The sequence below is a fragment of the Puntigrus tetrazona genome, unplaced genomic scaffold (genome assembly GCF_018831695.1).
Source record: "Puntigrus tetrazona isolate hp1 unplaced genomic scaffold, ASM1883169v1 S000000401, whole genome shotgun sequence".
NCBI classification, from domain to species: Eukaryota; Metazoa; Chordata; class Actinopteri; order Cypriniformes; family Cyprinidae; genus Puntigrus; species Puntigrus tetrazona.
The window spans coordinates 1,080,001-1,092,500 of record NW_025048054.1 but is presented as its reverse complement, the minus strand read 5'-3'; the positions used below and the strand labels follow the sequence as shown (position 1 = coordinate 1,092,500).

At 37.0% G+C, this 12,500-nt stretch overlaps 1 protein-coding gene across 3 annotated transcripts in view; it reads left to right on the top strand.

Annotated features, from left to right (window-relative positions):
• Window positions 1-11,209, top strand: part of zdhhc8a (zinc finger DHHC-type palmitoyltransferase 8a) — a 15,458-nt gene extending 4,249 nt beyond the window's left edge. For 2 of the 3 annotated variants that reach the window (XM_043231707.1, XM_043231708.1), the window contains exons 2-10: window positions 1,095-1,216; window positions 3,865-4,022; window positions 4,398-4,570; window positions 5,442-5,544; window positions 5,614-5,705; window positions 6,466-6,574; window positions 7,561-7,669; window positions 7,747-7,853; window positions 9,650-11,209. In XM_043231707.1, coding sequence (XP_043087642.1) covers window positions 1,095-1,216; window positions 3,865-4,022; window positions 4,398-4,570; window positions 5,442-5,544; window positions 5,614-5,705; window positions 6,466-6,574; window positions 7,561-7,669; window positions 7,747-7,853; window positions 9,650-10,525 — 1,849 coding nt within the window. In that variant the 3' untranslated portion in view covers window positions 10,526-11,209. Of the gene's footprint in view, window positions 1-1,094; window positions 1,217-1,554; window positions 1,559-3,864; window positions 4,023-4,397; window positions 4,571-5,441; window positions 5,545-5,613; window positions 5,706-6,465; window positions 6,575-7,560; window positions 7,670-7,746; window positions 7,854-9,649 lie in introns of all 3 variants that reach the window. The other variant, XM_043231709.1, reaches the window with a different exon arrangement.
• The last annotated feature ends 1,291 nt before the right edge of the window (window positions 11,210-12,500 follow it).

The following is a 12,500-nucleotide window of genomic DNA, read 5'->3' as shown; positions in this document are numbered from 1 at the left end:
AGATCGAAGCAGCTCTTCTTTGATGGTAGAGATGATCTTCTGGTTATGAATTATTCACTGAACTGATGGAGAGATGAAGGCAGATATCAATCGATTATTGGTTCAGTGATATGAAGTCAATATTATTTTATGTGATAGAAACTAATTCTTGAAGTCAGCGTTTGCTGCCCGTTTCATTTATATAATGAGGGGAAAACTATTTTCAATATGAAAGATGAAACTTGATCTCTAGGGAGTTGATTGAGCATAAATTAACCCTTTAACCCCCTTGCATGAAACATGAAATAATAGTAATAAAATGTGTGTGTGTGTGTGTGTATATATATATATGTGCTGTTTTTTAAGTTTTTGTTTGCATAATAAATGTGCATAATTATTATGTATATGTAAATACATTAATGAAAAATATGTTGTTTATATATTTAATATAAAATATAAGAATATGAACATATATAACCTAATATATAAACATAAAATTTTTCTAAATATATACTTATTTTTGTGCATTTATATATACATAGTATAAACATATATATATATATATATATATATATATATATATATATATATATATATATATATATATATATAATATTACTAAAATTGAATGCATCAGGCTTTTATGTCTCAAATAGTCTGATAAAGTGAGAATAGAAAGGGAAAAAAATGCTTCATTTTAATCAGAGACACAAAAATATGAATCTGCTGCAGATATTAATATGATGAAATTATGCTTCTGGTGTAAGTCAGGCATCTTTATAACACTATACCAGATTCATGAAATGATGTAAGTATCAGCTCTATCATCTCTAATAATATGTCTCTGATCTAAACATATAATGAAGAGAAAGTCTCCTCAGAAGATGTGAGATGTTTTGGAGGAACAGTGAAAGTAAAGCTCCTCAAAAGATCCTGATGATCAGATTCTTCTAGAAAATCAAGTAAAAGACAGTAAGAGTTCATCTGGAGATATGAGCTTTACTTGATCAGAATCAGCCCAGATTTCACTACAATTACACTGAAAGAGCTTTTCCTGGAGGAAGCTCTCTAAACTAGCAGTCAGAAGACCTGATGCTCTTGAATGTTTCTCTCAGGTGTCCGTGGCTCAGGCTGAACGTGTCTCCTGTTTTCCCGCCATGCGTCGGGATCGTCTTCCTCTTCGTTATCGCCAACTTCATCATGGCCACGTTCATGGACGCCGGCGTGTTCCAGAGAGGTCAGTGGAAACGTGAAGGGGGCGGGGCTATGGGTGATGTCATCGTGCTCATTAACTAAACACGCCGTGATTGGCTGATGACCGGTCTCTGTCGGAGAGAGATTGTGAGATTATTGTGTGCTTCTCTTTACAAAACGAGTAACAATTAACAGTTAATGAGCTTATAATCATGTATTTCTAAAACGTTGATGTTAATATTTTGTGGCTCGGCCTTCTTCTCTTCACTATGACTAACCTTTCACAGATTTAACGTAAATTTAATTCTAATTGCCCATTATTTGTTCGTTCTAATCCTATTTATATTGTGTAATACTTGTTTTTTGCCACTGAATGAATAGAAAGGTAATTTTGACATTATTAGCATTATTATCATGTTTTGTGTTGCATGTTCTTGTTAGCATGAAGTTAGCATTTTAGCACATGGCTAGCAGGAGTTAGCTTGTTGCTTGCTAGTATTGCGCTAGCCTTTGTAGCATGTTGCTAGCTATCTCACAGTTCAGTTTTTTTTCCATAACGTTTTTATTTTGTAGTTGCAAGTAATACATTTATTTTTGCAATTTGAACGTCTTTTTTCTTTACACCTTTCTCTCAGAATTTATTAATTTACTTTTAATTTACGTTTCACAATTGTGTTTTTTTCCCCCAACATAAAAATAAGGTAATTGCAACACTTGTGTGTTATTTTTCAGATAATTGAAAATTCATTTTTCATAGTCCTGACATTGGTTTTTCACATTTATATTTTGCAATTTCAAGTTATCAACTCATAATTCTGAGTTTACATCCCGCAATTGTTTTTTTTCACAGTGTATATCCCACAATTTTTTCCATACAAATGTAAACGTTTTTATTTTGTAGTTTAATACATTTATATTTGCAATTTGAACGTCTTTTTCTGTGTATTTTTCTGCCAGAATTGCAAAGTTGTCATTTAGTAATTCTGAGTTTACATCGTGTTTTTTAATCTCGCAACTATGTTATTTCATCTCACAACTATGTTTTTTCGTCTCGCAACTATGTTTTTTAATCTCGCAACTATGTTTTTTAATCTCTCGCAACTATGTTTTTTAATCTCGCAACTATGTTTTTTAATCTCGCAACTATGTTTTTTAATCTCATAACTATGTTTTTCGTCTCACAACTATGTTTTTTCTATGTTTTCTCGCTAACTATGTTTTTTTCTATGTTTTTCGTCGCTCATAACTATGTTTTCTCACAACTATGTTTTTAATCTCTCGCAACTATGTTTTTTAATCTCTCGCAACTATGTTTTTTTTTTTTTTCGCTCTCGCAACTATGCTTTTTAATCTCGCAACTATGTTTTTTAATCTCGCAACTATGTTTTTTTTCTATCTCGCAACTATGTTTTTCGTCTCACAACTATGTTTTTTCGTCTCGCAACTATGTTTTTTCGTCTCGCAACTATGTTTTTTAATCTCGCAACTATGTTTTTTAATCTCGCAACTATGTTTTTTCGTCTCGCAACTATGCTTTTTGTCTCACAACTATGTTTTTTCGTCTTGCAACAATTTTTTTTAATCTCGCAACTATGTTTTTTCGTCTCGCAACTATGTTTTTTCGTCTCGCAACTATGTTTTTCGTCTCACAACTATGTTTTTTCGTCTCGCAACTATGTTTTTTCGTCTCACAACTATGTTTTTTCGTCTCACAACTATGTTTTTTCGTCTCGCAACTATGTTTTTCGTCTCACAACTATGTTTTTTCGTCTCGCAACTATGTTTTTTCGTCTCACAACTATGTTTTTTCGTCTCACAACTATGTTTTTTCGTCTCGCAACTATGTTATTTCATCTCACAACTATGTTTTTTAATCTCGCAACTATGTTTTTTCGTCTCGCAACTATGCTTTTTGTCTCACAACTATGTTTTTTCGTCTTGCAACTATTTTTTTAATCTCGCTTAACTATGTTTTTAAATCTCATAACTATAACTATTTTTTCGTCTATAACTATGTTTTAAATCTCACAACTATGTTTTTAATCTCGCAACTATGTTTTTTCGTCTCGCAACTATGTTTTTTCGTCTACTATAACTATGTTTTTTTTTTTCGTCTCACAACTATGTTTTTTAATCTCGCAACTATGTTTTTTCGTCTCGCAACTATGTTTTTTCGTCTCGCAACTATGTTTTTTCGTCTCACAACTATGTTTTTTCATCTCGCAACTATGTTTTTTTGTCTCGCAACTATGTTTTTTCGTCTCGCAACTATGTTTTTTCGTCTCACAACTATGTTTTTTCATCTCGCAACTATGTTTTTTCGTCTCACAACTATGTTTTTTCGTCTCACAACTATGTTTTTTAATATCGCAACTATGTTTTTTCGTCTCACAACTATGTTTTTTAATCTCGCAACTATGTTTTTTAATCTTGCAACTATGTTTTTTAATCTCGCAACTATGTTTTTTCGTCTCACAACTATGTTTTTTTGTCTCGCAACTATGTTTTTTCGTCTCACAACTATGTTTTTTAATCTCGCAACTATGTTTTGTCATCTCGCAATAGTTTTTTATTATTGTCATATCTCACAGTTTCGTATCTCATATCCAGTCATTTAGATCTCAGCATCAGTTTGACTGGTTTGTTCCTAGCCACGCAGGCCTGGCCTGACGCTCTGTGTTTTCTCGGCAGCGAGCGAGGAGGAGGACAAGGACGAGGACTTCCGCGCGCCGCTCTATAAGAACGTGGAGGTGCGCGGCGTTCAGGTGCGAATGAAGTGGTGCGCGTCGTGTCACTTCTATCGTCCGCCGCGCTGCTCACACTGTAGTGTCTGCGATCACTGCGTGGAGGTGAGACGAACACTTCCTGCCCGTTTATTGATTTGCTTTCAGATCAGCGAAGAGCTACACGATGAATCGATAAAGCATCGCAATCTCAGCTACGCTGTATTACTTCTCTCTTACACTCAAATACCGGGATTAAAATCTATAATTCGGATATAAACATCGATTAAAATTAAGTAACTTGCTCTAAAATAACGTTGGCGTCGATTGCATCGTTTCTCCAGTAGGTGGAGACAAGTGCTTGTTAAGATGCTGATTTATCCAGTAATGAAACAAGTTGGTGCTTGGGTTGTTACCAACATTTGCTGAAAAATTCAAGTAAACATATTTCGTGAGGAACGGTGAGGTGTTCTTGTTGAACCCGCTGTATCACGTCTTCAGGACTTCGACCATCACTGTCCCTGGGTGAACAACTGCATCGGGAGACGCAACTACCGCTTCTTCTTCCTCTTCCTGCTGTCTCTGACTCTTCACATGATGGGTGTGTTTTCTGGAGGTCTTCTGTATGTTCTGGATCACCTGGAGAACCTGTGGGAACTGCATGCTGCCGTCTCGTATCCTTCAGCTCCGAACTGCTCCAAATCATTTCCTAACGTTTCACGATCAGATTCGATGCTGTGAAAAGTCGCTTCTTTTGCAGAAATGAAACCCTTTTCTTGTCTTTTGCTGATCTTTTTTCTCCTCCTGTTTGGACTAATGTAATGCACAAAGTCAATCTCTTATTTTTCTACAAATTGCAATTGGCAATCTTGCCTGAATTTTGAATTTTTTGTCTGTAAATGTTTATTTTTGTTTTAGTTTTTTTCAGTCCTTTAGTCTGGTTTATAGAGGAAAGGGCTCCAGAAAAAAGCAGACTCAGGCTCCGTGATTTTGGCATAGAGCAGCAAAAATGGAGCATAGAGCAGCCATTGGTCAGTCGGACAGATAGCCCCGCCCCAGACTCACGTGATTGGTCGGAAGCTGATATTATCATAATACTCAAAACAATCTGAAACTGCCGCAGTGTTTCACTCTTCAGGAAGCGAATCTGACTCAGTGTTGTTTTAATTAATATCAAGAATTAGCATTTATTTTTATTGTTGACTTTATAATGGTTAGCTGCATGCTTTCATATATTTGTTTAACTTATTATCATTACCTTTTTTGTTTAGTTTAAATTTTTCTTTCCAATGTTTATTTTTGCAGTTGACGTTTTGCGATTTGCATTAATAGTTTAAATGTTAGCACTTTAGTCTTGTAATTATATTTATTATACAGATCAGAGTTTTGGATTCATTTTTTATTGTTTTAGTTTTAAGTCTTAGTTTAATTTTATGCATGCATTTTATTTTTATTGCAATTTTAGTTCAGTTTCGCTCAAACTCCAGCCGTGTGTGTCAGTGTTTGGGTTGAGTTGTGTGTCAGGACCTTGACGGTGTTTGTAAGGCTGGCGGTCATGAGCGTTTCGGCTCTGTTCTTCATCCCCGTCCTGGGTCTGTCGTGCTTTCATCTGGTGCTGGTGGCGAGAGGACGCACCACGAACGAACAGGTGAGATCCCGCCTGAGATGTTGGAGATGTTTGATTGTTCTGGAAGCTGAAGGGGTCGTGGTTTCTCAGGTGACGGGGAAGTTCCAGGGCGGAGTGAACCCGTTCACGCGCGGATGCTGTCAGAACGTGCAGTTCGTGCTCTTCGGCCCCATCACGCCGAGGTCAGACTAACCTGAATCCTGGTGCTGCTTTGTGTTTGTTTCTGTGGAACGCAAATCTCCAGCTTTCAATACAGCAGATGTTCTATGCAACAATAATTTATGCATTTATGCATTTGGAAGATCTAAAGTTATACATTTAGCCTGGTTATTCATGCATTTTATTTTTAATAAATTAAAGCACTCCTGTCAAATGATTAATCACGATTAAATGCATTCATAATAAACGTTTTTGTATATATATATATATATGTGTGTGTGTATATGTATGTATGTATGTGTGTGTGTGTATATATATATATATATATATATATATATATGTATGTGTGTGTGTGTATATATATATATATATATATATATATATATATATATATATATATATATGTGTGTGTGTGTGTGTGTGTGTGCTGTGTATATTTAATATGTGTAAAATACAATACGTTTTTAAATGTATAAATCATATAAATGTTTTCTGAAGAGCTCAAAAGAGAAATTTTGCTCCATGCAGCAATAGTTTATAGTTACTCTCAAGCTTGAAATAAAAAAGGTATCATACTTTATGCACTTATAACAGAATATGATAAAAATGGATAACCTTAGATCAATGCATCTATCCAAAGTTATCCATTTTTATCATATTCTTCATGCATTTACTTCTGAATCAGACATCAAGGATTGCACAGCCCAGATCATGAACAGCATGCAGGGCGGGGAAATGACAGAATGTTAATTTCTGATGTTAATTTTGCTCTTTAAATATCAGGTACACTGGGAAAATCTGCGACAGATTGCTGCTTCGCGTTCAGCCTCCTTTCCATCACCCAGAGTCCCACAAACTGAGTCCTGTGAAGAGTCAAACCCTCCCGGTCAAGGTGCTTCTGGCCAGAAATACTTCCTTTGTGCTGCATCAAGCGTGTGAATAAAAGAATGAGGTTAAGCATCAAACCTGACCTGCGTTAATCTTCAGATCTGCTTTATTATTTCATTAACATAATGGTAAAATATGTCTTAACCCATCAGCAATCCAGTAAATATTTTCAAACAGGTTCTATGGTTTCTTTCTGAAGCGGATCTGAGTCGTTTGGACGATTCGAAATGATTCACTGAGTCAGTATGCTTCATTTGTTTAAATTAGTTCATATGCATCAGGTTTTGGTGACGAATAAATACTTCTGCGATTAAAAGAAAAAAATGAATAATTAGAATCGTCATATATTTGAAGAAATGTTGACAGCTTCGATAGCTTCTACTTCTATAACTTAGTAACTCAAATCTTTTTTTCAAAATCATAGTTTGACTTAATTTAAATCATAAGTTGTTTTATTTTAGTATAACGGAGATAATGTTATAATTTCAATATTTAACATTTTAATGTTTATATTTTGTTTACTTTAAATTGTAAAAGTTTTAGAATTTTTATTGTTCAGTTTGTGAATATAAATCTATTATATAAATATAAAGCTGCATCAGTTTTATTTTTGTATCATTAAGATCTTTTTCTAAAATATATATTATAGAATCAATGTAAATCGTGTGTATATATATATATATATATAATATTTCTATTTTAACATACTTCAGAATGTTATTTATTTCAGTGATCATCATTACTCCGGTCCTCAGTGTCCCATGATCCTCCAGGATATAATATGATTGTGTATGAATATGTGTGTAGGTTTCAGTTTTTGGTAGTTTAGTGCATCAAGCTAAACTAAAGGAAGATTTCTGTTGCGCAACAGAGCTGTTTTTTTCTGTGTGGTGCTTTCAGTTTTAGTTTAATAACCCGGCTTCCATCAACCGAGCAGAATTACAGTTAGGGTGGGATTATATCTTTTCTGTTTTGGTGTGTTGGTGTCAGTCTCTAGAAGAAATCTACGCTCCGGACAGCAAGCACCTGAGCGCTCCACCTCCGCTGCCCCCTAAACCAGATCCGGTCCTGCTGAAGAACCACTTGGCGGCGCTGGAAGGTGCGTGGATGTGTGTCACAATCAGGTTTCCAGATCGTCTCAAACGCTAAACGTCTCCTCCGTGTGTCTTATAACAGAGAGTTTGCTCCAGTCCAGAGCTCTAATGCCTTCTGGACACAACATGAGTCCTCTTCAGACTTCAGAGTCGCCCACCAAAGTGCTCTACCAAGTTCCCAGAGATCAGGTGAGAAGACAGAGCCGTCTCTCTCCATGTAGCCTTGTTTCATCCATTTCTTTTAGCACCTCAATGAGTTTCTTGTCATGTTCTCCTCCGGGAGCTCGCCGGTGGAATAAAGCACCGGATTGAGTTTCTAGGAGCTGCCCGTTTAAACGACACAGAGCTTGCTAATTACTTAAAAGTTAAACTCAGACTCTTTGATATTTAAAGCTCGTAATAGAATGAAACTTTAATCAAACAAAGCATTGAAATCCAACGAAACTGACCAGTGTTTAAATCTCTAAATGGAACGAAACCAGCCGACAAAATTAAAATATCGTAATTGAACAAAACCGACCGACATACAAATCACGTGGAGGAATGAAAACCTACCGAAATTTTAATTCTTTTGATAGAAGAAACCAAGCGACTAACAGAGACATCTCGCCACAGAATTCAAAAGGAACAGAGTTTCTCGTAATAAAATGAAAACCAAACAACGTTTAAATCTCGTCACGGAACACAACCAACTGACGTTTCAATTCTCGGAATAGAATGAAAACCAAGCGACATTTAAATTCTTGTAATACAGCGAAAACCAAACAACGTTTAAATTCTCGGAATAGAACAAAAAAAAAACCGACATTTAAATCTCGTCACGGAACACAACCAACTGACGTTTTAACCGATGATTTAAATCTAATAATAGAACAAACCAACATACAAATCTCGTAATAGAAGGAAAACCAACCGACATTTAAATCTCATTCTAGAGCACAACCAACCGACGTTTTAACCGGCCATCATTTAAATTCTCGTAATAGAACAAAAACCAACCGACATTTAAATCTCTTCACAAAACACAACCAACTGACGTTTAGATTCTCGTAACAGAATGAAAAAAAACAACCGATATTTAAATCCCATCATAGAGCACAACCAACCGATGTTTTAACCCGCCATCATTTAAATCTCGTAATAGAACAAAACCAACTGACATACAAATCTCGTAATAAAATTAAAACCTACTGACATTTAAATTCTCATAATAGAACGAAAACCAACCGTCATTTAAGTCTCTTCACAGGACACAACCAACCGACGTTTTACCGATGATCTAAATCTCGTAATAGAACGAAAACCAACCGACATTTAAATCTTGTCACAAAACACAACCAACTGACGTTTAGATTCTCGTAACAGAATGAAAAAAACCGACCATCATTTAAATCTCTTCACAGAACACAACCAGCTAACGTTTAAATCTCGTAATACAACGAAAACCAATCAACGTTTAAATTCTCGGAATAGAACGAAAACCAACCGACATTTAAATCTCGTCACAGAACACAACCAGCTAACGTTTAGATTCTCGTAATAGAATGAAAAAAAACCAACCGATATTTAAATCTCATCCTAGAACGCAACCGACCGATGTTTTATCCCGCCATCATTTAAATCTCGTAATAGAACGAAAACAAACCGACATTTAAATCTCGTCACAAAACACAACCATCAAAATAGAGCGAAAACCAACCGACATGTAATTCTCGTAAGAGTATTAAGTTATTTCACTTGTGAAGTCAATGCAGGTTGATTTAAGACAAAACACTAAAAGTAAGAAGATAACTTTTTGTGATTATATGTGATTCATCATGTTCAAAACAAAAGTTTTCGTTGGCGAAATATACGTGGGGGTGCTGCTTATAACTATTTGCATTTTTATAGCTATCTTTATAATTGTGGTTCTCGGTTTGAACGGGCCTCAAAGATGCTTTGCTTTGGATGCAACTGGCAGCAGACGTTCCTCTGTCTGTCTGTAGATGGCGTCGAGGATTTCCCCGCTGGTCCCCCAGGAGCCCGAAGCGCCCGAGAATCACGCAAACTCCCTGGCTCTGAACTCGCGCTCGCTGAGCCTCAAACACAGCCGCCGTGGATCCCAGCGAGCAGACGTCCCCCAGAGCGTCCTCGGCGGCCGGATAGGAAGCGTGTCCTACGATAGCCTGCTGCGTCCGGCGGGCGTCCAGGTGGCGTTTTTACCCATGGATCGCGACTCTGCCGACGCGCCGTGGCTTCCGGCGCGCGACTGCAGCCCGGTGTTCATGCACATCAACCGCGAGCCGTCTCCGGTTCGCTACGACAGCCTTCCGAAGCCGTTCATGAGCGCCATCCAGGAGCGGCGCGAGCCGGGCGAAAGAGACAAATCCGCTCCGGCGTCTCACGGATCGGACGCGAAAGGTAAATCGTCTCCGGCGTCTCTGGGTTCGGGCGAGCGGGACGAATGCGCTCCGGCGTCTCGCGGTTCGGAGGTGAGGGATAAATCTGCTCCGGAGTCTCTCGGACCGGACGCCGGCATCTACGACACTCCTGCGAGACGCGGCCTGGCGAAGGATTTCCGCGGGCCGACTCCTCCGGCGTACGGTTCGAGGGAGTTCCTCCTGAGCAGCGCGGCGTACGGATACGGGAGCCGCTCGCACCTGTCCTCGTCCTCGTCGTCCTCGCTCACCCGCCCGCCTCGGACCGCCAGCTCGCCGCTGCACTTTAACCGCTCTCTGTCGCCCTCTATCTATCAGTCTCTGGAGCGACAGTCGCAGCTGCCTTCGTCCACGTTCCCTGCGTCGCTTCCCACCTCCTCCTACGGGCCGCAGAAAGCCCTGGCTTACATCAGAGGAGGAGAAAAACCCCCGCCGGAACCGTGAGTCCTGTCCGTTTAGAGCAGGGCTGTCAAACTCAATTCCTGGAGGGTTCAGATTCAACCCTGCTAAATCACATATGCTATGCATGTCTGAAGTACTTTCATTAGGGATGCATCTAAACTGAGTTTGACTCCCCTGCTTTAGAGGCTTCCCCCAAAAACCTCAAATTATGAGGGGATTTTAAAGGAAGGGACGCTTCACCTAAAAATCCAATGCATTGCATCCAAAATAAAAGTTTTCGTGTGAATGATACATGCGTGTACTGCATATTGACCAGAATACACCACTTTCCCCGTTTTTCCGGATGCACCTTTTGAAAAAAAAAAATCAAATTTTAATCAAAATCAACCTGTTTGTTTGTTTTGAGAGTATGGCAAATACCGGTACCAGCAACAGCATTTAAAGGCATGCACTTCAAAATAAAAGCCAGTCCAATTATACAGTCTGTCCATCTCATAGCCTACCAAAACTATATTGTTTTTGACTGTAGAAGTTAAACCCGTGTACTGTCTTGTGTTTTAAAATCACTTACAGGGGAAGTTTGGCTCATCGAGAGCGATACTGAATTCATACAACAGTTCCACGTCGTGAAATTAGATCCAGATCTGTGGGACTCTAATATCTATCAGCCAAATGAATTTGAGAAATATTACACATGCATGCATATCTATCAGAAAATATTTTAAATATAAGCTATAATATATATATATATATATATATATATATATATATATATATATATATATATATATATATATATATATATATATATATATATATATATATATATATATATATATATATATATATATTTATTTATTTATTTTATATATTTATTTATTTTTTAAATACTATATGTATGTTTTTATAAATATGCACAGCACACAAACATATTTAAAAAAACTTCTGTAACCAACATTCTTCAGAATATCATATTTTGTGTTGAACAGCTGAAAGAGACTCACACAGGTTTGCAACAACTTGAGGAAAAATAAATGCTGACATTTTTCATTTTGGGTAAAAAGCGTGGAAAACCTCTGAAAATCCAGAATGGAATCGGTCTTGGTCAAAATCCTGAGGGACGTCGGGTCATTATCCCGTTATTATAATTAACTAAAACTAAATGCATAGAGAACATTTATTATTTTAAATAAACAAATGATGCTAACTAAAATAAAATAAAATTAACATTTATTTTAAGCTTGTTACTGTGCACTTATACATTTATACATATATATATATATTATTGTTATTATAATAGCAAGTACATGTAATGTGTAACAAGGACCAAAAATGACTTTTATTCTTTCATTCAAATGATAAGCATTAAAAAAACAAGAGATAAGAGTAAATAAACAACAAATGAAATCTAATTAAAAATTATAACAACATATAGATATTATCCTGTACACTGTATCCAGTCAAGTATTATATTTATGTATTTTTAAACTGTATTTTGCAGTCAGATATATGCAGAGAAATTGAGAGTTTCTTTATTAAACAGCAAAGACACCGGGTTTAAACGAATCTTTAAGCAAGAAAACTTTAATGGTGTTATTTAACGTCAAGCGTGTACTGCTTTGTAACTTTTTGTGTTTTATAATATCATTCTCGACTAATAAAATCTGATTCTGATCTGATCTGCTCTGAGTGAACTTTATATTCGTGTTAATATTCAATGAAACAGGAAACGGTTTCCGTGGTAAGGAAGTTCCCTCTGGTGCTCGCCGAGACAAACTACATCCAACGTGTGTCCAACAAATCCGTCTGAACTGACCAGAGCAAAAATGATCATGAAAAACACATCATCAGGCGGCATTTAATATTGATGTGGCAAAATGAATAAATCATGTTTGTTTGAGCCTTCCCGTGCTCGCGCATTCGTTCTGGGACTCGGGAGCGCGCCGCCGAATCACTTTCTGGCCTTTGATCAAATATTAACAGCAGCAGCTCCACTATATGACTTTGAAAGGCTTTA